This window comes from Aquarana catesbeiana, linkage group LG03 (assembly GCF_042186555.1).
Source record: "Aquarana catesbeiana isolate 2022-GZ linkage group LG03, ASM4218655v1, whole genome shotgun sequence".
Lineage (NCBI taxonomy): Eukaryota > Metazoa > Chordata > Amphibia > Anura > Ranidae > Aquarana > Aquarana catesbeiana.
In genome coordinates, this window is record NC_133326.1 from 375,577,787 (window position 1) to 375,601,848 (window position 24,062).

General features: G+C 44.7%; 1 protein-coding gene across 2 annotated transcripts in view; it reads right to left on the reverse strand.

Annotated features, from left to right (window-relative positions):
- Positions 1-24,062, reverse strand: part of ARHGAP26 (Rho GTPase activating protein 26) — a 744,136-nt gene that overhangs the window by 528,058 nt on the left and 192,016 nt on the right. For both annotated transcript variants that reach the window (XM_073620639.1, XM_073620638.1), the window contains exons 7-10: positions 13,947-14,051; positions 13,624-13,753; positions 10,641-10,741; positions 4,765-4,859 (exon numbers count right to left, since the gene is read on the reverse strand). In XM_073620639.1, coding sequence (XP_073476740.1) covers positions 4,765-4,859; positions 10,641-10,741; positions 13,624-13,753; positions 13,947-14,051 — 431 coding nt within the window. The remainder of the gene's footprint in view (positions 1-4,764; positions 4,860-10,640; positions 10,742-13,623; positions 13,754-13,946; positions 14,052-24,062) is intronic.

Genomic DNA, 24,062 nt, shown 5'->3' on the forward strand with positions numbered 1-24,062 from the left:
TAACCGAAGGCTAACCACAAGAGCTCTAACCAGGACACAGGAGCCTTAACCGGGTCACAGGAGCCCCATCTGAAAAAATAAAAATTTTAAGAAAAAACACCCCTCAAGGGGAAATCCCCCCTCTTTAAACAGCAGGCTACAAAACCTTGCAGCCAAAAGAACCAAGTGGCCACCTTGCAAACCTGTGATGTTAACGCTTGATGACGGAAGGCCCAAGAAGTGCTAAGTGCCTAAGTAGAATGTGCCATGACAGGGAAAGGAGGAACCCGAATCTTAATAGAATAGGCCTGAGTCACAGTCTGTCTGAGCCATCTGGAGATGGTAGCCGAGGAAGCGGCCAGCCCTTTCCTTGGTCCCAGTGTAACCAAAAAAAGTGAGTCTGACCAGAAGGACTCAGTGGCTACCAGATACACCCGAATCGCACTAACAACATCTAAGGTATGCAAAGCAATTTCCTTGGGATGAGCCAGCTTGGGACACAAGGATGGCAACACAATGTCCTCATTCAAATGGAAGTCAGAGACAATCTTGGGCAGAAATGAGGGCCAGGGACGAACCACCACTTTATCCCTATGGAGTACTAAATAGGGACTACAACAGAATAATGCCGCCAACTCTGAAACCCTGCAGGTCGAGGTAATAGGACACTAAGAATGCCATCTTCTGGGACAATGTAGGTAAGAGAGTCTCCCGAATATTCTCGAATGGAGGTTTCTGGAAAACTGATAGTACAAAGTTTAAATCCCATGGCGGCAAAAGAGACCATACAGGCAGAGCCACATGCCAGACTCCTTGAATGAAGGTACGAACTAAAGAGTGAGTGTTTAGGGGTCGCTGAAAGAAGACTGCTAAGACAGACACCTGGCCCTTGATGCTACCCAAGGCCAACTTCTGCTCAACGCCCCACTGAAGAAAAGCTAAGATCCGAGCCACAGAAAAGGATGGAGGATAAACGCCAATCTACTCACACCAAGAAATGTACACTTTCCACATACGATGGTATATCTTACTAGAAGTTGACTTCCTCACCTTCACCATAGTAGGTATCACTGATCCCAACAGACCTCTATCTCGAAGTGTCTGGCTTTCAATGGCTAGGCCACTAAAACCAGTTCCTGTAAAACAGGATGGAAGCTCAGGCCTCGTGGTCCTCTTTGAGGGGTAGCTTCCAAGGGACGTTTATGGCCACCAGAATGACCAGAACCTGCTGAAGGAGCCGACGTTTGAGAAGAAAAACTATTAACCTGGTCAGCATTCACTCCAAAGTCAGACCCAGGTAACCCAATTTCCTGGATGGGGCTAGAGGGGACCTTGGATAGTTCGGACGTCACCTGAACCTTTACAGGAATTATACCTGCACAAGGAGACACAGGGCCCCCGAAGTGGACGAATTCTGTCCTCCTTCTTTAGTACCCCCAAAAGGTTCAATTCGTGGACCCCCTTGATGCTCATGAAGGAGGTCCATGAATATGTAAACCAGCGAAGATGTTCCCCCACCCCAGCAATGGGCGAGGGCAGACCATCATGCTGAAGGAATCTTTTCAGTGGATTCGGAGAAGCCTGCTCTAGGCTTACCAGACCAAGATTGCTTTGAACTTTCCGGGGAAAACGTGAGAGATCCATTTCCTTTATCTACAGTCCTGGGAGCCCGGAAGAATTTCTTATGGGCTGAGAAGGAAGGCCCCCTTCTGCGACGGGGCTCCTTCCCTTTCCTAGATTGAGGCAGGAAGGTCCTCCCCCCCACCTGTGACACCCTTAATGATGTCATCCAGGGTAGCCCCAAACAGATGGTCGCTTTGAAAGGGCAGGTCAATGAGAGCTTTCTTAGAGACTTTGTCTGCCGACCAATTCTTAAGCCATAGCACACGTCTAATCACCACCACTGAAACAGAAAGCTTGAATAGCACAGGAGCTGCATCCAAGGCTGCATCACAAATATACTGCAGCCCATGAACCAACTGGTCCGCTAAATCAACATAAGCAGCGGGAACCTGCAAAAGCTTGGCCCATTCAGTTAGGTGGCACTGATGGGCACTCATAGGTGGCACCGATGGACACTGATGGGTGGCATGGATGACACTGATTTGTGGCACTGATGGTTGGCATTGCTGGGCACCACTGATATATAATGGTGCCAGTCAGTGCCCATTTGTGGGCACTGATTGGCACAGATTGGGCATAATTTGCACATGTGGATAGCCATAGGGTACATACCTGGCCATCCACATGTTGCCCCCTTCCCTGATGGTCTAGTGTGGGCATCCAAGGGGGTGCTGCGCTGATAAACATTCAGCGCAGACCCCCCCCCCCCGTCAGGAGAGCCGCCGATTGGCTCTCCTCTACTCGCGAGTGAGGAAAAGCTGATCAACAGCTTTTCCTATTGACATTGTGATCAGCCGTGATTGGACAAGGCTGATCACGTGGTAAAGAGCCTCCGCTGGAGGCTCTTTACCAAGATCGGTGGAGCGATCGCCACGATGCACGCCCCCACAGGCGCGCGGCGGCTGTTATCCTGCTGGACGTCATATGACGCCCAGTCAGGATAACTGAACCACCGCCCGGCCGTCATTCTGCTATAGGCCGGGCGGGAAGTGGTTAAAAGTGATTCTTCAAACGGGTAGCGTACTGAGAAACGTTTGGGGACCACAAAGGGTGATTTAGGTTTACCTATAAGGAATAGGAACAACCAATCAAAATAAGGCAGATAAGGAAACACCTTTGGTGTGCGAGGTGACTTTTGTGTACCAAACATCGTGGCCCTGTCAGCCTCCATCCTTAGAGTCTCCAGCACTGCAGTAGCAAGTGCATCCACCAGTGCTTTTTCACTCGCTGCTGAGACTGTGGAGGACTCATCCTCACTATCAGACGGGTCAGGGGGCGAGATATTAAACCCCCCTGGACTGGGCCGCTTTCTCAGCGGCATCAGGCTTAGAATCAGATGAGACACACTGAGCAGGGGAAGGTGGGGGGCGCTTCCTGCTGGGTCGTTGCCCACACGCTACCTCCACCCGGGATACCAATGACTGAAGGACCGCCGTCAGCGCAACCATGGGAAGCTGGGGTACCGAGGGACCTGCCACCTCCATGAGGGGATCAGTGGGTAAGATGTGACTCTGAGGCTCCATATGAAAGAAGACCCTGTAGTACAAAATGAATCTTTGGCACCACCAAGGGACATCCCAATGGCCAGGGTACCTATCAGCAGAGAGGGAGATGCACAAGGACCCCCAAAGACTCACCCTCCCAGCCAGAAGAGTGCCGCAATTCAGACCCAGCAAACACCAATGGTGGGCATCTATTTCATCCATCCCGGGCAGGAAGAGGAGAGGAGGAGGAAGAGGAGGAGCCCTGGCATCTCCACGTGGCTCCAGCCATCCCTAGCGTCTCACAAGACTAAGGAAAAATGGCCGCCGTGATGTCATCGACTTCACAAACATGGCCGCTGGCCGGAGACCGGCCAAACCAAGGGAAAATGGCCACCGTCATGTCATCGGACATGCTGCCAGGATTCTCTCTGTGCCTTCAACAATCGCTGCACCCTCTGAAAGGGGACCCCCTTCCAAAAAGGTACTGTACTCCACCAGGCAGGGTGAACATTTAAGGGGACACCGATGTGCACTCTGCACCACTATGCTCTCTGCACTGGGACCCCCAAACTGCACACTACCTTACGCTGCACACAGCAGGGCATGCACCTAGGGGTCACCCTCTGCACTGGAACCCCCCCATACCACCAGGGCTGGACACACACCACCCAGAAGGAGAATGGCAGGGGAGACACCCAGGGGTCTCTGCTGCCTGCCCTGGGACTCCCACCAATCCGTGGTGGGGAGGGGGAAGTCCAGCTTAACCAAGAGACTTTTGGATGGGAGGAGGGATCCTGCAGGCAGGTCCGAACATCCCTGGAGGGTACCCGCGTCCACCCCAAACCGCACAAAGGAGGAGAGACTGTACTTACCGATCCATGGCGCGGGTGATCCTCCAGACAGAACTCCTCACCAGCGAAGTGGGGGGCTGTCAAGGAACCACTGTGACTCGGACCAGAGCCGTTCGCATGCGACCCTGTAAGACGTTTAACTCGCGGGCCAGCCTCCATCCGTTGAGGGTATGTCGCGGCCGACCTAGCGCGTAGCTGCGGTCTGCACGCTCTCGCTGGCTGGACTGGGGAGACCACTGGATCTAGATTATCCAGCCCGTCGCCCAGCTCGGCAATTGATTGTAGATCTTCCAGGAGAAAATGTATGGAAGAAAGACAAAAAGCAAAAGTTGCTAGGACCAAAAGATCCCAGCAATGAGCTAGGTCCTTACTCCTGACTAGACAGAAATAAACTGAATACCTAGAGCAAGGAGGGGGTTATATACTGACTGAGGACAGCCCATGGGCACAGCCAGGTGTTATTTTGTTCTGCCTAGTCCCACTCCAGCGGAGGCGATATAACCCAATGGTCAGGATTACGGAGGTGCTGTGTCCGTCGATGAACGGAAGAGAAATATTGTGTTTGTGAACTTGAGTGTATTTTGTATGGACAATATGCATTTGATAAACAGTTGTGCTAATATTCTAACACATTTTTTTTTAAACTACCACCATTTTATTCTCCTTGGTCTCTGCTTTCAGAAAATGTATATCTGGGTACTACTCTTAAAGACCTAAAATGTGAGATTTAACATGTATCCGAAAATGTCTCTGACAACCAAACGGTGAAACCCTTAAAAGAAAAGAAAAAATTTGGTAATTATTCTAGACCTAATATACCTACTTACCGATCAACACCTTCAACATCAAAGCAAAACCTCTTCTCTATGGAATCTGTTTTTCGTCGTATACAGGACTTCAAGTGAACAACTTCTTCTTCCCCCTACAAATACCAAAGCCATTTTACTTGTGGAAGATGTATCACACATAAGAGAAATTTATCATTATTAAAACGTTTGTTAGCACACTGGCCAGACAGCAAACAAGTCACTGACATCCAAAAATATATGAATGGACAGGGATGGAGTAGCAGCACATGGATGAGGTTCCCTTTGCTCAATCTGCTCTCTCATCCTGGCAATATGTTCCCTGTCAATGAATGCATAAGGAGCATCGCCTGATTGCCATGGTTCCGAACTTACACCATGTTTCTCATTTATATTTTTATAAATAAAACTGAACCAGCAGTCTACAGAATTGAATAAGTGAAAAAACAAAAATTTAATTAAGAAAATTATCATCAGGGACATAAATAACAGCTGGCTCATTTAACTGAGAAACATTTTTTTATTTTGGTGTAAAACATCTGGGCTTCTTTAATATAACAGAGCAAACAATCAGTGATGCTGTGCAAAATGCAGAAACCTAATTAACCAAAACATCTTTCCTCAGCTGAAAACGATGAGAAAAGTGACAGATAATTATAGACTGGCTGCTACAATTTACTGCACATGGCAGGTTAGTCTTTTGTTTTTAAGTGAGAACAACAGATTTACAGAGGTGTCCACGATCAACAAGAAAGTGATCTACTTTAGATACAATATGGCAAGCGACTGCCCAACCACCAATCATTCACTCACTGGGAGCCATTTAGAATTCAAAGTCATGGCTGTGTGTGAAAAACCGTAAAAAAGGTTAATTATTTTCATGTGCTGCAGAAGAATCTGAGATCATTGTGCAAACTCCGTAAATAGTGGACCACAAATAGAAGGAAGGCTCTCAGGCAGTAAAGATGCAAGGGTAATATATGTGTGCAGGGGAGGTGGCCAAGGCGTGTGCAGGGGAGTCAGGCCAAGGTGTCGGCAGGTGCAGGGGAGTAAGGCCAAGGTGTCGGCAGGTGCAGGGGAGACGGGCCAAGGCTTCGGCGGGTGCAGGGGAGGCGGGCCAAAGCGTTGGCGGGTGCAGGGGAGGCGGGCCAAGGCGTCGGCGGGTGCAGGGGAGGCGGGCCAAGGCGTCGGCGGGTGCAGGGGAGGCGGGCCAAGGCGTCGGCGGGTGCAGGGGAGGCGGGCCAAGGCGTCGGCGGGTGCAGGGGAGGTGGGCCAAGGCATCGGCGGATGCAGCCCAAGGCATTGACGGGTGCAGGGGAGGTAGGGCAAGGCGTCGGCGGGTGCAGGGGAGGCAGCCCAAGGCGTCGGCGGGTGCAGGGGAGGCAGCCCAAGGCATCGGGGGGGTGCAGGGGAGGCGGGCCAAGGCGTCAGTGTGTGTAGGAATCAGCGTGCAAGGGAGCCAGCCAAAGGTTTTAGTGTGCAAGGGAGCCAGCCAAAGGCATTAGTGTGCACGCAAGCCAGGAGAAGGCATCTTTTTGCATGAGAGCTGGGAGAAGGGGGTTACTGTACAGGGGAGCCAGAAGAAATCAGTATGTAGAACAGCCAAGAACAGAGGTCAGTGTGCAGGGAAGACGGAAGCAGTGGTCAGTGTGATGAGGAGCCAGGAGAAGGCATCAGTGTTTATAAGAGCTAAAAGCAGGAGTCAGTGTGTAGGGGATGCAGGAGCAGTGTTCAGTGCACTGTGGATCTGAGAGCAGTGGTCACTGTGTTGGATGCCTGCAGTCAGGGGTCAGTGTGCAGGGGATCTGGGAACAGGTGTCAGAATGCACGGAAGCTGGAGTTCCGAAATACAGTAGCTGTGCTAGTTTCAGTTATTTAATCTTTACTCTAGTATTAATAATATAGGATAAGCAGAAAGTACCTTTAAAATGGGAGAACATTAGCTAAACGCTGAATAAAGAATGTGGCAGAAACAAAAGTTATTACTAGCTTGTAAGAAGGCATACAGAATAGTTTTTTTTTTTTAACAGAAAGAGTTTATTTAAACAACAAATCAGTATTACAGAACAATGATCAAGAGACATACATCAGATCACATGTCAGTTTGTAGTAGAAAAAGGGAAAAAAAGACTGTCACTGGTAGGGGATCTAATCCCCAATCATGTGTCGTTCATTGAAAATTTAACAGATCAATAGCCAACAACAAAAAAATTGGGTTCACCACCATCATCTTCCAGTTTCCCATACCCTCGTGTTCAGTCCGCAGAAAAGTGAGGGGTGCATCAGCCCAGAAAGGGGGGGGGGAGAAGGGGAAAGGGTAGGAACCCATAATGAACAACTTCACCAATCAAATTTATTAGGTTAGCTATAATTATATCAACCACAGGCGTCTATCCACCCAGACCAGACCTTATCAAACTTCCCTGGGCATTGCCTGCTTTCGTATGTGAGCCTGTAAAAGGGCAGAACTGAGTTAACCGAAAGTCACAGGAATCGTACGTAGGTGGCTCTGCCAAATTCCATCTCAAGAGTCTTTCCCTTATGGCGTAGAACAAAGAGAATGTTATGCATAATTTAGTATACCTGTCCCCCTCTACCTCCTGTAAGTGGTTTAGTAATAGAGTCAAGGGGCCTAATGGAATCTTTATACCACATGTGTCACCTAGCGTGGTGGCTACTGCCTCCCAATAAGGTTGAAGCATGGGGCAGGACCAGACTATGTGCCAGAATGAGCCCACCTCCTGCCTGCACCTAGGGCACATCGGGTCCCGCTGAGGGTACAATCAGCCAGTCTCTGTAGGGTGTAGTAAGCCCTGTGCATGAACCTGAGCTGAATAAACCTGGCATTTCTCAGTTGCCAGTAGTGAAACTAAAATGAACCAGGTATCCATTGAGGCTTCTTAACTCCTAAAATGGCCTAAGTTTACCACTCTTTGTTATATGTTTCAAAGTGGTGATCCCCCTTTGTGCCCATACTGACGGATCTGGGATACTACTGAAATGGGGTAGCATTGGATTTTCTCAGAGGGGCATATGAGGGGACACGTGGGAGGGTTTCCTATAGACTGCTCTAGCTTCTTGCCAAGGCTTTTATCGTGGTCCTAATGGGGGTTGTCACAGAGGGACTAGCCCTAGCCCCCCCCCCCCCCCCCGGAGGACCAGATTACTCAAGGATGCATAGGAGCCCAAGGTGGCTGCCTCCAATGTGACAGCCGGGTTTTGTCTGGGTTAAGAAAACCACCAGCGCATCATAACAAGGACAGCTGCCCAGTAGTAAATTTGGAAGTGCTAGGCCTCCTCCCGATAGGGGAAGGTACGGTATTTTCTTTGCCACCTTGGGGGGTTTTCCAGCCCAGACATAATGAGACCAGCAGACCGTCCAGCCTCCTGAAGAAGCTCTTGGGGATATGTAACAGAGTGTTCCAAAAGAAGTACAGAAATTTGGGTAGGTATACCATTTTGAGCAGGTTAACCCTGCCCACAGGTGTCAGTGGGGGAGAGCGCCAGGCTACGCATTTGGCAGTGATCTGTGACATAAGTGGTTGTAAATTTTCCCCATATACTCTATCTCACTGCTGACCATGATACCAAGATAGGTGAACTCATCTACCCACATAAGCTGTGTTTGGGTATCAGGTCAAGGAGCCGATGAGTGTAACGGAAACAGCACTGACTTGTCCCAGTCGATACGTTTGCCCGAGTAGTCGCTAAAGTGGCGAAACAGGTGCAACGCAGTTCGAAGAGATACAGAGGCATCTGCCAAGTAGAGCAGGGCGTCATCTGTGTACAGAGACAGTTTTTCTTCAATTGGTCCTACGCAAATAACCCCGGGGATAGGGGACATCCCTGCCGCGGCCCTTGACCCAGCGGGAAGGATTCCGACAAGCTGCCGTTCATGCGGACCCTGGCTTGGGGGTTGGCATATAATATTCGTAACCATAACATAAACTTAGGGCCAAAGCCAAATTTGGAGAATACTTTCCACAGATATCCCCAGTCAACGGAATCGAACACCTTCTCGGCGTCCAGAGAGGCCACCACTCCTGCCGTGTCAAAATGTGCTGCTCTATCAATATGAGAAAAGAGTTTCCTGATGTTAATGTCAGTACCTCTGCCAGGCATAAATCCCATGAAAAAGCGAGTCGTCTCTCCATCCTGGACTCGCAGGCGTGCTTGGAAGAGCACGCTGTAGAGGATGTTTCGGGCCCTCATCGCCGACTTCACCTGGTCAAACGATTTCCAGAGCCTTTGTGTTTCGACTGAGTAGTCAGGGAATATCATTAACTTGCTGTTTTGGAAGCGTAGGTCTCCCAGGATCCTGGAAACCTGCAGAATTTCGTCCCAGAAATGAAAGCTGAGCATGCGGAGGATTAGGCCTGCAGGGGGGACTCTGGAGGTGTTGGTTTAGGTGGGACTTAATGGGCTCTCTCCACGGCATAGTGGGGAGAGAAGCGGGCGTCGGGCAAGACAAATCCACAAATCCCATCGGGTTTCCCCCTTCGGCGCCCTCAGCCAGACCTATTATGCGCAGATTATTCCTTCTGTTCCTGTTTTCAGCATCCTCTGCTCTGTATTCCAGGGCATTCGCCTTAGTTTGGAGCTTGCGGAGGGCAGCAGAGTGCTCCATAACATCATCCTCCGTTTGACTGACTGCTCTCTGCTCGGCCTCCGTCACTCTGGATCGGAGCTTGTCAATGTCCTGGTACATGAGGCCGACATCCATCTGTACTGCCTCAATATTAGCCGTGAGCATGGATAGGCAAGTGGCTATTGCAGCCATCACTTCAGCAAGCCAGGGCAGTCGCAGGGGCCTGTCTGTGAGGCCATGTGAGAGCAGCACTTGGAGCGTGTCTCCACGTGTGTGCAGGACAGCAGTGGTGGTTCTACCACGATCGGCAGGAAATGGAGCGTTTTCCCCTTTCCAGATTGCGCACATGATGATCTGCGCCTCATCCAGGTGGTACCAGGGCAGAAATTAGTAAGTTATGTCCAAAGGATCCAGATTTTAGCCAAGGAACCAGCGGAGCTCGAGGAGAAAGCAGCCGTTCACATTGCCATCTTGGACAGGCCCCCATACAGAATAGATTTTCAATATAAGTGATCAGCCACCATTTTTTTCTAATTTTCTTTTTGCGTTTTTTATAGTCACTTTATCCAATATTGTCAGAACTATTTCTACATGTTTTCAGTCCAGACAAACATAGAAAAGTAAATCTAGGCTAGAGAGGCAAAGTCTAACTTCGCCCTCCGTGTCATGTGTATCAAGGCACAGTAATCAAGTCTTTTGGAAAGGAGTTTTTCTTGAAGTTTATGCGAAGGGCAATCTGCTTCTGGAGCTTACTTTGAATTCCCTTGAGCAACTTCCTAGGAAGGCCAGCTTATAAACAAGGGACTGAGTTAGCTCTGTGTTTGGAAGGAAGATTTCACTGGTTTCGGATCTGCATTGGTGGTTTAGGTTGTAATCCGCCTATGGCCTGATCATTTATATGTACTATGCAGAGTCATGAGGGTTTTACTAAATATGTCACCCTAGCATACCCTTGTGTCTGCTCATAGAAGTGGTCTTTTAATAGTTCTGGTTTAAATTGAAGTAAGACATAAAGTATCACACATTACACACATTGTAATAATTAGGTATTGAACTAGAACAGTAGGTGGACCCAAATACTCTTTTGCAATAATGGTACAAAGGTGTAAGGTATAACATTAGGAGCAGTGTCTAAATATAGTTTACAGTGACTGACTGACTGCAAAGATCCTTTTAAAATTAAAATGCTACACCGTTAATTACTACAAACTGTTTTTATGGAAGTATATATTTTTTTGTGGTACCTGTAAAATCTGACTATACTTTGTGGAAAAAATTGGTAAATATAGATAAAAACATAAAAACATACCACTTTTCCCCCTGACTTCTGATCAAATGGAATCATAGTCAGCAGTCTTGTTTCCCGTTGATAAGTGCAGTAATGTTTAACCCAGGATGTCCCAAAGTGCCCTGCAAAATAAGGACAAAATATTAGTGTCTGTATACCGTTTTTTCCGTCTTATGATCTACTTTGTTTCCTTCAAACAAGGCATGCCTAAAGCCTAGTACACAATTCTATTTTTTTTTTTCAACCCAGACTCCTGAATGAAAACAAACTGACAGTTAAGGAGGAGCCACTGTACAAACTATGCAATGTTAGTACAGTGATATCCCCCGGTAAGCTATTGTGTTCTGACGGGGGATGTCAAAACACTACTTCCTAAGCTCTAAGCTAAGTCTACTAAGCTCTGCTTGAGTCTAGTAAAATGATTAAATAGTGGAAGGGTCCAATATTTCTCATAGCCAATCACAATATGAAACCAAGTATCTACCAAAATCATGCTTTATAGCTTATTGTAGTCAGGTAAAGTAACAAGGGGTTTCTGGGCTGTTCTATGAAGATCTGGGAGAGCTCTTGTATGGAGAGTGAACAATGCGGACCCATGCAGAAACAGAGGGTAGCTGGGACCTTTTACTTTGTTTAGCTTTGGATAGAGTGGGGAAGAGTTACAATTTTATGTCAGAGTATCATTTCTGTCTGTGACCGTTTGGGAGACGTACCTTCATATTTTGCCCCTTTATATGATGCTCCTACAAGAATTAAAGGGCACTGGACAGGAAGGCACATGCAGTAATGAAACATTTTCAGATGTGTTAGCCCTTCTCACACTACTAACATGTTATGACTATTCATTTATAAAAAAACAGACAGCTGGACTTTGATGACAACAGCTTTGAAAACCAGGAAACAGAACAGTACCACCCATAAACTGCCCATCTCTAAGTTTTTATCTTTGTTGTCCCTGTTGTAGAGATTTTCCATTACTTCCTGTCCCGAAAGGAAACGAGGGAATGGTTTCCAATAGAAACATAAGAGATAATAAAACCCTGACAGAGGCTGAAAATTTAGCTTGGAATTGAACTTCAATTTAATTTGTATGACCTGAAACATTTTTTTTCAATTCTTTGAGAAATTTCCAACTTTACATTTTTAAACATATGGTTTTAATATACAGTGTATATTACTTAATAGCCTTTTAAAAATACACATTTAGTAACATAATCATTGTGTACTTTTCTAAACAAGATTGAACTTGCATCAGTGCAGGCAGTCCCCGGGTTACAAACAAGATCGGGTCTGTAGGTTTATAAGTTTAATCTGTTTGCAAGTCAGAACAGGTACATTTTTTAAAGTGTAGCTCCAGCCAAAAAAACAATTTTTTGGATAGCATAGGAAAGGGTTAACACCCCTGTAACATTTGTTTTGCTGTGTGTGCCCCTGTTCAGATTTTCTGATGTTCTGGATTTTGAACATTTTGAGTTGTTGTGGAAGCAAGCCTTGGTGATAAAGCATCAGTGGAGATAACTTTCCCCATAATAACTCTTACAGGTATGAATTTCCCTTCCTAGGGGTAGATTTCCTCTCACTTCCTGTTGTCTCCCTCTGTTTGTAAGTAGGAGTCGTTAGAGTGCATAGAGAATTAGTGTTACTTGAACTGTATTCCAGAATTTGTTATACTTCAGCTGTGAGAACTTACAAGAATTTAAGACTTTACATAAAGTCTCAGAAATCTTTCATTAACCGCTTGCCAACCGGCTCACGCCGATATATGTCAGCAGAAGGGCACGTACAGGCAGATTAATGTTCCTGTATGTTGCCCTTTAAGAAGCGGTTTGCTCACAGAGAGGAAGAACGGGGAAATGCTGATGAAAACAAAGCATTTCCCCATTCTGCCTAGTGACACCGACACTGATCACAGCTCCCTGTAAACGGGAGCGGTGATCAGTGTCGTGTCACACATAGCCCCTCCCCCCAAAGTTAGAATCACTCCCTAGGACACACTTAACCCCTACAGCGCCCCCCTAGTGGTTAACACCTTCACTGCCAGTCACATTTACACAGTAATCAATGCATTTTTAAATCGCACTGATCGCTGTATAAATGTGAATGGTCCCAAAATAGCGCCAAAAGTGTCTGATCTGTCCACCATAATGTCGCAGTCACAATAAAAATCGCTATTTTGTAGACACTATAACTTTTGTGCAAACCAAACGCTTATTGTGATTTTTTTTTTTTACCAAAAATATGTAGAATACGTATCGGCCTAAACTGAGAAAAAAAGATGTTTATATATATTTTTTGGGGATATTTATTATAGCAAAAAGTAAAAAAATGTGTTTTTTTCAAAATTGTCGCTATTTTTTTATCGCGCAAAAAATAGAAACCGCAGAGGTGATCAAATACCACCAAAAGAAAGCTCTATTTGTGGGGGGGGGGGGGGGGGGACGTCAATTTTGTTTGGGAGCCATGTCGCACGAACGCGCAACCGTTAGTTAAAGCGACGCAGTGCCGAATCGCAAAAAACACTCTGGTCTTTTGCCAGCCATGTTTGGGAGCCATGTCGCACGAACGCGCAACTGTTAGTTAAAGCAACGCAGTGCCGAATCGCAAAAAACACTCTGGTCTTTTGCCAGCCAAATGGTCCGGGGCTTAAATGATTAAGGTCTTCGTGTTATATAGTTTGAAAACCAGGTCATAGATATATTATTCTTGTATCATTGTAAAAGAACATATTCCACACTTTTTTTCTGAAAAAAAAACGAAATAAGTTTTGAAAAAAAACTTTTCCAAATTTTTCTGTTTTGCTTTTTCCCAGGCCTTTTCATCTCTAGTTTTACTTAAAATGGGAATCTCCTATAAGCTTCCCTACAAACTCCCACTAGTAAATCAGAGGTCCCTCTTTCCATCTCCTTGCAAGCAACGCCAGACTCATCACACTATAGATGAAATCTGTAATTGCAGCCCACAACGCGGAAGGAAGAGGCAGATTACCCTACTAACGTGTACCCACGTTTCTCCTGGACGTAGAGATATCCCTCCATTGTGTAAGGACTCATCATTTGCTGTTCATGAGGGTTTTCTTTCATCTTCTGCATTAGGGCTTCTACCTCAGAGCGTGTGCCTTCAAACCGATCCCGTGTCTTAAAATTAAAACATAACCAATAACTCAAAGAGACAATGAAGTTAACAATACACAAATGTAAATCTTTCTATACTTCAAGAATATATGTAGAATAAGTAAAAACACTTATCTAAACTACCTGTCTGTTATGGAAAACTGGTCTAAAAAATTCAGAGGGATAGGCTTAGAGCAGCGATAGATGTTCTACTTACATTTTGGATGCTAATCGTTAGCTGTGTCTTGAAGTCACTGAAGTCTTTTGCCAGCTCATAGCCATGATGATAAAATGTAAACAGTCCTTGCAAAAAAGCCAGCAGCTAAAACATAAAACGTGAAGAACAGCAAAAGAAAATTAGATTTATTTAAAAACACATAGGAAAATTGTCAAAAGAAGCCACCTATCATATGGGAACACATCAATTTCAGAAGATGTTAGTAGGGTTGCCGGTCCACTTTAAAATAGTGAACAGGATTTTATTATAGCAGATCATCAGCCCAAAGCATAAGGTGACTGGGATGAAAGGGGCAAACTGCTGCAGGTATTAGCTGCAGGTAGTTAGTGTTGCACATACCTACTGTAGCCTTCTAAACCTTTCCATATTGGCGAATGCCAGGCTTTTTTGGCAAGTAAAGTTCAGGCATTACTAGCCATTCTACACATTTGTTTGATCCACTACTATGATGGGTACACTCACAGGTATGCACAGGATGCAAGAAGGGATGAGCAAGCTTTGGCACTATTAGGTACAGTATGTATAATGTAGACTGTATGACAGGAAGGTTTGGCAGGCTGCTGCAGGTATGTGCATGCAAATTCATATTTGCAGCATTTCCCCCTTCTTCCAGTTCAGGAAGAGGCAACGCCAGTTCTATGGGTGGGAGCCAATGTGCATAGTGTGGGTCATTTTACGTATCAATGTAACAGGTTAGTTTGTGGGTGTATGATGCAAGTCGACAGTTGTAAGCTGATCCTTGCCATCCTGAACTGCTCACTGGGTAGGGCTGTGGGTCATACATTGCCAGGTTAGAGAGGTAACTGCAGCTCAAAATTATTAAGGAACTTATAAGTCACTAGTGAAAAGGAGGTAGATCTCATTCGGGGCCATCAGTGAGTGGCAGTTTATACAGAAAGGCAGGGTGTGGGCAGAAGTTCATCAGTCATGTTGAGTAAACTGACGCTGGACTTTCACACAGGTGGTCCGGAGTTCTTCAAATTAGAAAGATGGAGACAGTAATCACTTCTCTGTTCCAGTGATGCAAGTTATGGGTGGTTAGTTCAGGTGGGAGTTAACAAGGGTTATCAGGTGAGTCTGATGAGTCTAGGATATGGCAGGTTACACCTCATGGGTAACAGGTGTAGGGGAAAGTGTATTGTTACTGCTGGATAGTCCTAGCTGGGGTGCGGGGTCCTAGCTCATCAATTTGGGAGGATAAGAGTCATGGGTCATCATTCAATCTAAAGAACAGAATTGCAGGTTTAGGGTAGACGTAGGCATGAGTCGAAGCATCCGTAATAATATGAATTATATACATGTAATAGTCAGAGGTTCTTCCCCTGCAGTCTAATACAGATATGAATATTATACAATATTTATTATGTGAGACACAGGTAGAAGTAGTGACAGTATGGGATATATGCATGCAACACTGTTGGGGTCTAGAAGAAAAGTAGCAGTAGTAGTAGCAGTTGTAGTATGGGATTGTGTGCATTAGCAGTGTTGGGGTCCTATTGTCCAACAGAATAATTGTATTACCTTCCAGTGGGGTTGCAGGTAATGGTATTACCATTTAGCAACCAGACTTTGTTCCTTCATTCCCTGTTATCTATATACTTCTCTAGAGAAAGCACTATGCAGTCAGTATCACACACTAAATTATGGATTAGAGGTCGACCGATATGGGTTTTTCTCTGGCCGATGCCGATATTTAGAAATCGCGGTGGCCGATGGCCGATATAAGATGCCGATTTTTTGGGGCCGATATATTAGGCCGATTTTTTTTTTTTTTCTTTTTTTTTTTCCCTTCATCTCATAAAATCTAACAGTTAGACCCCTTTCACACTGGGGCGTTTTTCAGGCGCCTTTGGGCTAAAAATAGCGCCTGTAAAGTGCCTGCAAAACGGCTCCCCTGCAGTCTCAGTGTGAAAGCCCAAGTGCTTTCACACTGAGGCGATGCGCTGGCAGGATGTTTAAAAAAAGTCCTGCAAGTGGCATCTTTGGAGCGGTGTATACCGCTCCTCCACCACTTCTGCCCATTAAAATGAATGCGCACCGCTGCCGAAGCGTCTGCAAAGCGTTTCGGCTGCAGCGCTTCAGGGGCGCATTTAACCCCTTCCTCAGCCGCTAGCTGGGTTATAAGCGCCCCGCTAGCAGCCGAATAGCGCCGCTAAAATGACGGTAAAGCGCCGCTAAAACTAACAGCGTTTTACCGTCAACGCATGCCCGCTCCAGTGTGAGGGCAGCCTTACGTAATACAGAAAATTTTTTACATTTAAACATTTATTAAACAAAACAAACCTCCAATCAGTTCACTTGTATGTATAATTTAGATTAAAAAAAAAAAATAACGATATCTTAAATATTAAATACACAAAAACAGGTAATCAAAACTTTTGGACGAAAAAAAATGGGCTAACTTTACTGCTTTTTTTTTTTTTTCATTTCATTAGTGTATTTTTTTTTAAAAAATTGCTTTTGAAAGACCGCTGCGCAAATACCGTGTGACATAAAATATTGCAACAACCCCTATTTTATTCCCTAGGGTCTCTGCTAAAAAAAATATATATAATGTTTGGGGGTTCTAAGTGATTTTCTAGCAGAAAATACAGGATTTTTACTTGTAAGCAACAAGTGTCAGAAAAGATTTAGTCTTTAAATGGTTAAACTGAGAGCTTCTACACACAGAGTTCAGTCTTTTGATAAAAGAACCTGAAAAGATACAATGTATCTTCTTATCAGACTTGGCAGGCTGCCCAGAGGAGGAGAGAATCCTCTCCACAGATAACTTTCAGACAACTTGCATTGACTTCTATTACAGAAGTCATTTGTAAGTCCCGCTGCGGCTTTTTTTATCAGCACAATCGGCCGATGCCGATTAAGTAAAAAAAGCCAAATATCGGCCGATATATCGGTCGACCTCTATTATGGATGGTATAACTCCATACCCAAACAACTCCATCCTTGGCAAACAGGAGTGTCCCACTTCTTACCCAAAACCAGAAGCCACAGTAAAAGTAGACCAAGTGCAATGAAAAGTCAGGACGAAAAGATAGCATTATGCATATCATAAGTGGTTGAATTTGCACATGCATACTAAAGATCCCCGAAGGTTTTTAAATTGCAAAGCTAACTGAGTAGTGAGTGTCCTATGACCTTGTTGCAAAGTAGGGGAAAGGAGTGCAGTGGACTTTCTCTTATTACCCTACAGTGCAGTATAGTCCAGTGAGACAGGTAGCCAGAAACCCACTACCCAAACTCATAACTGATTTCAAATAACTAAGCGATACAAAGTATCAAGGACACCCCTTCTTTCTTGGGAATTCAAGTATTATATGGTCTGCCAATAAACATAAAATGATTGCGTTTTTCCTATGTTATTGCTCAACTTTCTCCATCCATCAAAACATGCATGTCTTTCTTTTAAAAAGGATTGTTTGAATTTCCAAAGTGCCCTATCAACATGAGAGGTAGGAGCTGAGTAGTTATGTGATAAAAAAACATTGCTAGTTAGGAATGGACATTTTCCCCCGGATTCTATTGTGACTGCATGCATCCGGTTAAATTGAAATGGATTTTAAAATTAAAATTCTTGTTAACTCTCTTTCTTCACTGTGAGATTTTTATACTATTTTGATAAGCTTTAAATGCACATTAAACTTGTACATCCGCCAATAAGTTTTCTGTATGACTAGAACATGGCAGCCAGTGAGAATATTCAGAAAAAAAAGGTTCAGTGTTTACGAGTTTTTGTTTGCTTCAGACTACTTCACTACCATTACAAGTCTATGGAAATCCAAAAGCAGATTGAAGCAGGTCAAATGGACCAGTAATGGATTCTGACTAATCCCAGAAGTGCCAAAAAATGATGTCTACGGCCTCATGTACACTGCAGCTGCTAAATGGACGTTTTTGAGCAGTTGGGCGTTTTTTTCAGCAGCCCCTGAACTCTTCTCAATGTTATCTTATGGGTACATGTACACTCAGTCATTTATAGTCGGTTAGAAACAGTTGAGGTTAGAAGCATTTTTTTGAAAGCAGATAAATCGCGTTCAGGACGGTAGTTTAGTGGCATTTGAAATGCCAAATTCTTGTAACAGCGAGTAAACTTGTTTTACCTGCATTTTGGGCATTTGGGAGGGTCTATTGAGGTTATCTGCACAAAACGCTTTTCAAGCACAAACACTCATAAACGCCGCTAAATGCGGCATGTAAAAGTGGTCGGTTACTAGCTGTTAAGTTCCAGCGTTCAGAAGAGGTTTTCAAACGTCCTGTGCACATGAAGCCTAATGCCGCGTACACACGGTCGGACTTTTCGTCTACAAAAGTCCGACAGCCTGTCCGACAGACTTCCGGCGGACTTCCGGCGGACTTTCGGCGGACTTGCAGCAGACTTTCTAACGAACGGACTTGCCTACACACGACCACACAAAAGTCCGACGGATTCGTACGTGATGACGTACACCGGACTAAAATAAGGAAGTTCATAGCCAGTAGCCAATAGCTGCCCTAGCATGGGTTTTTGTCCGTCGGACTAGCACACAGACGAGCGGATTTCGGGGTCCGTCGTAGTTACGACGTAAAGATTTGAAGCATGTTTCAAATCTAAAGTCCGTCGGATTTGAGGCTGAAAAAGTCTGCTGAAAGTCCGGAGAAGCCCACACACGATCGGATTACCAGCCAGCTTTAGTCCGTCAGCGTCCGTTGGACTTTTGTAGACGAAAAGTCCGACCGTGTGTACGCGGCATAAGGCTGCATTCACTCCTGAGCATTTTCAGCTCATAAGACGCTTGTAAAACGCTCAAAAAAACACCTGAAAAACGCCCAACAAGCAAAATCCCATTAATTTCAATGGCACCTGTTCACATCTGAGCATTTTGTTACCTGAAGCAAACGCCTGAAAAACACCCTAAGCTCAAAAAAAAACCATGAGCTTCTTTAGGGCAGATCACAGGCATTTTTTTTTTCTGCCTTTTACAATGGTGACCTGAACAAAATCGCAACAAAAACGTGGTAAAATCGCGGTAAAACCGCACGACTTTGAAACGCTCAGGTGTAAATGCAGCCTAAAGTATGCTGCATTTGGAGACCATAGACAATGCACACAGGCCTTTCGCCTGCTTTTCTCCAGTAAAAGTAATGTTGGAGCTCACCTACTTTACAGGCCTACGTGCTTTGAGGTTTTCACATAAGGCTCAGATTGCTCTTATTATGTAATGCTTGCTTGACATGCAGGACCAAGCTTAGCTCAGAGCTCATTTCTCGGTAGAGTGCTTCTTTTATGTCATTTCACATGAAAGCATGTTTTGTGTTCACATGGAGACTGTAATTCTTGTTTACTCGTGTCAGTACAAACAGGAAACACATAAACAGAGCATTAAAAGCCTTGGTCAGTGTGGTAGTTATTTATATCCAAGGCTGTGTACTGTGTGAACAGGAAATGGGAAGATGCAGATCTTCATTCCAAATCCATGTGAAAATGAAATAAGCACCACATGGAAAAGAGATATAGCTTGTCTCAATGCCTTTCCATTTAAAACCACAGGAGAGCCTACCAGCCGAAAAAGCATACATTTTCACTGTCATGTTCACCTTGAGCAACTGCCAATTCAACTACTTAAATGCCTATAGCAAAGTATCCTTCCTCCTAATGGTCCTAAACCACATATACCCAGTGAAGTGACTGCCCTCAGGTGATACATAGAGATGAAACCAATCCTACATAAGCTGTACCTGTTTCTCTACATTCATTCAAAGTGCTGAATATACACAGGATCTCTCAGCTCTAAAAAGCAGGGTGGTGGAGAGCTGAAGTTACATCAGCAAGGAGAGCTCTGTGAGCTGATTGGAGGGAAGGGACACACCTCCTTCACACATCACACAGGAACAGAGCTAAGGCTGTCAATCCCAGGCTGTGCCCTCCCCTGTCACCATTTTTCTCTTTGTGTCTGGTAAACCATGTTGCTGATCGCACAGGAACGGGGCAGCGGACAGAAATGACACTTAATGCTCTGGATTAAGACAAGCACACGCTATAGAGAAATTTCTTTCGTTACGATTTCATGTCTGAAGTATACAACCGCTTTAAGAAAGTTTCATGGTTCTGTACATTACCTTCTTTAATAACCAAAGAGAGAAGCTTCACAGCATAAATTTAGGTTACAGGGTAGCAGTCCACCTAGTCCTAGAGTCACTTTAAAACATTTTTTCTTAGCTCCCATTGGGTTAAGCTGTTCTTTAGCCTAGGTTCACATTGATACGATATGGCATGCAATTTGACATGTCAAATTGCATGCCAAAATTGACGGCAATTGCACCATCCGAATCGGCGCAATGCCACAATTGCGGCACCACACTGATTCCCAAAAGTAGTTTCTGTACTACTTTTGGCGACTTCGACGTGCGATTTGTATAGACATCTGTGCAAGAACCCGCACAGATGTCTCTGAAATCGACCCTGAAGTCGGACTGACATGCAGGAATGAAATTTCAAACCTGCTGTCAGTGTGAACCTAGGCTAAAAGATATATCCACAGGCAGTGGAAGCCAAGTAGTGTCTCTATTTCACACAGAACATGTCTATGTCTGTGGTAGAGAGCTGTATAAAGTGGGGAAACAGCATGCCATTCTGAACAAAAGTCAACAGCCACTGCCCTTAAAAAAAGCGTACTTCATGATGGGAGTTGTAGTTCAATAATACAACACCAGATAGTTCTAGAAAAGTGACGGCACTTCCACGGTCCCTCCTCACAGTGCTCAGGCATTGTAAGTTTTAACTGGATCCAGCAAAGACGTCACAGTGATTAAAAAAGAGAAAAATAAAATAAATAAAAAACGATGCAAGTCCAGATATAATAAAATGCTGGTTTTCACTCTAGCAAAGGGCAGAATGGCAAACTGAGATTTTCTAACAATCCCAGAGTTCAGCATTAAAGTACATTTACATCTTGTTCAGAATATGAAAATATTTAGTGTGCATGATCTGAAAATAGGTTCCCGTTAATGTCAATCATATCTGCTTGGATTGCCTCTGGGTTCTTTCTGTCTAATGAGGAAAACACAAGCTCTCTTCCACAAAAGACATTTAAAAAAAATATATTTATCATTTTTTCCCCCCATTTCATTTCCTTTTCAATGAAACATGATATTCCAAACTCTTCACATGAAATCATGTACAACAATTAAAACTGAGGTTTAATAAACAGATCATGAATTAAAGGAGAAGTATAGTCAAAGATTTTTTGGCTGCACTTCCCCTATGGATCACAGGAGTGAAGTTCATTCTGCACTCCTGTGATCCATTTTCAGCCAACAGCAGGCTTAAGCCTGCTGTCGGCTAATGTCACAGAGCCGGTCCAGGCTCTAAAAAGATCCACATCCATATGCCAGTATCCACGCAGAAGCCTGGATCAGCACCTGGCTCAGCGATCTGCCGAGAGCCCAAAGCCCAGCGCTCCAGTGAGTACTCATGGAGGAGAGAGTTGGTGAATGACAGTCACAGCTCTCTGCTCAGAGCGGATTGAAGAACTGAGAAACCAGCGGTGTTCAATCACTCAGTTCTATCTGCCAAGCCAGCGGGCTAGAGATGCAGCATCGGATCGATGCTGAATCCACCTAAAGGAGTATAAACATTTTTATTTTGTTTTTTTACAGAAAGCCATACTGGTCTTTTATGAGTGTCCAATGTGCTGGTAGCTGTGTTCTTAAATCGAAATTTGAAGTCCCCTGCCTCCAGATATCTCCACAAAATAATGAAAATGCTAGCGCTCAGGAGGATTATATAAATTGCAAGCAATAGTGGGAAATTCATCTAAAGTCCAGGGCAGGGGAGAAGAGAATTAAAAAGTCAATGGTGAATTAGATAACAAGTCTTTATGGTGAATCTTGAGAGGAAGGCACACACTGAGAGCACAGCTTTTCTCTGGAGTGAAGCCAACTCTGAGATGCAACATGAAGAAAAAACAGAAAAGCGCCTCTGAGTGCAATATATATTGTGCAATTGCAAGTGGTAAATCAAACACTTACATCAAGGTAAGGGAAGCTTATCTGGTACAGAAACACATGGGGAACAGTCGTCCTTGCCTTCGGTCTAAAGGTACACCCGATGAATCAGGAAAAAGCCGGCGAGTCCTGTGTTGTTCCGGGTAAGGCCCCTTTCACACGGGACGGATCCGTGTTGATCCGCCCCGTGTTTATCCGCTGCTCAGCGGGGATCGCTCCGCTTTCCCCAGCTGAGCAGGCAGATGACAGGGCGGGACCCGCACACTGTGCAGGGACCGCCCTGTCAGATCTCCGCTCTCCCGCTCTCCCCTATGGGGGATCGGAGGAACACGGGGCCTAAGTTGATGAAACCAGCTCGAAGCGCAGTGCCAGTAGACGTGTGACGTCACTGGGGTGAAGGGAAAACCACAACTCGTTTCAGAACATGCGCGAAGCTTGTACAGAGCATACGCGCTCCTTTCTCAAGTGATACAAAGAGAGGAGAGGGGCGGTTTAAATGCTCTGCACAGGGAGAGTTAATTGCCAATCAACTGGATAAAGCCACTAAAATGCTGTTCACCTAGATACAATTAGCGGGACATCTGCAATATAAAAGTGCACTGAAAACATGTTTTTTAAAACATTTGAAAGGGGAGGAAGTGTAAAAATGGAAATAAATAGATCAATTGGCCAGTGATGTAACCAATATGTGACAGATCGTTAAAAAATAATTAAAAATATATATAGTAGAGATGTTACTATGTGACAGGTATGTGTATATGAATGTGTCTGATCATCAGAAAAATGAAATAAGAACAATGAATTAGCTGGAAAATAATTGCAGGTAATTAAGCTATAATATAGTACTGATTTCTAGTTCCTCATTTAGGCCATTCGGCGCGAGGGTATCAAGAGTGTATATCCAAAACGTTTTACGGTCACAGTCTCGGGAAACATTCAGCTTCAGATACATTTTTGGGTATAACTTCAATGACCCATACCTGTAAACCTATGGTAGGCTTATTATGATGTTCTAGAAAGTGCCGTGCTACACTATGTTGGTCACACCCCTCCTCCACAAAGCAATGGTGTCTGCCGAAGCGTTGTCTTAGTGGACGGATGGTGGGGCCTAAATATAAAAGCTTACAAGGACATGTGAGACAATATACAACATAATTAGTTGAGCAGTTATAAATGTTTTCTAGGTTATAGATCTGATCTTTATGCTTTAAGTTCTTTTGCCCATGTCTCACAAAATCACAAGTTTTACATAATGCCTTATGGCAACGATACATCCCTTTAAGAGGAATTAAGCATAGCGGGTTTTTGTCTTTAATGCACTTTAATTTACTGGGCTTTATTTTGTTTTTTGTTTTTTTAATTTAGGGGCCCTCCTATAGGTAACCTTTGGTTTATCACGGAGAATGGTATTAAGGTGGGGATCTTGCTTTAGAATGTTCCAATGTTTATTGTGAATGTGTTCCATTCTCCTGTATTGACCATGATACCTAGTGATAAAGCGAACAGGTACATGCTCAGGAGGTTTTTCAACTTTTGTTTTTTTGTGTGCAGTTTGCCACATACTGCATTTTCAGGCATATATTTCTACTTATTTTTTAACGATCTGTCACATATTGGTTACATCACTGGCCAATTGATCTATTTAATTCCATTTTTACACTTCCTCCCCTTTCAAATGTTTTAAAAAACATGTTTTCAGTGCACTTTTATATTGCAGATGTCCCGCTAATTGTATCTAGGCGAACAGCATTTTAGTGGCTTTATCCAGTTGATTAGTAATTGACTCTCCCTGTGCAGATCATTTAAACCTGCCCCTCTCCCCTCTTTGGATCACTTGAGGAAGGAGCGCGCATGCTCTGAAACGCATTGTGGTTTTCCCATCACCCCAGCGACGTCACACGCCTACTGGCACTGTGCCTCAAGCTGGTTTCATCAGCTTACTTGGAACAACACAGGACTTGATGGCTTTTTCCCGATTCACCGCAGGCATCACAGCGGATGTACCTTCAGACCGGAGGCGTGGAGGACTGTTCCCCATGGGTTGCTGTCCCAGATGAGCTTACCTTCCCTTACCTTCATGTAAGTGTTTAAATTACCACTTGCAATTGTACA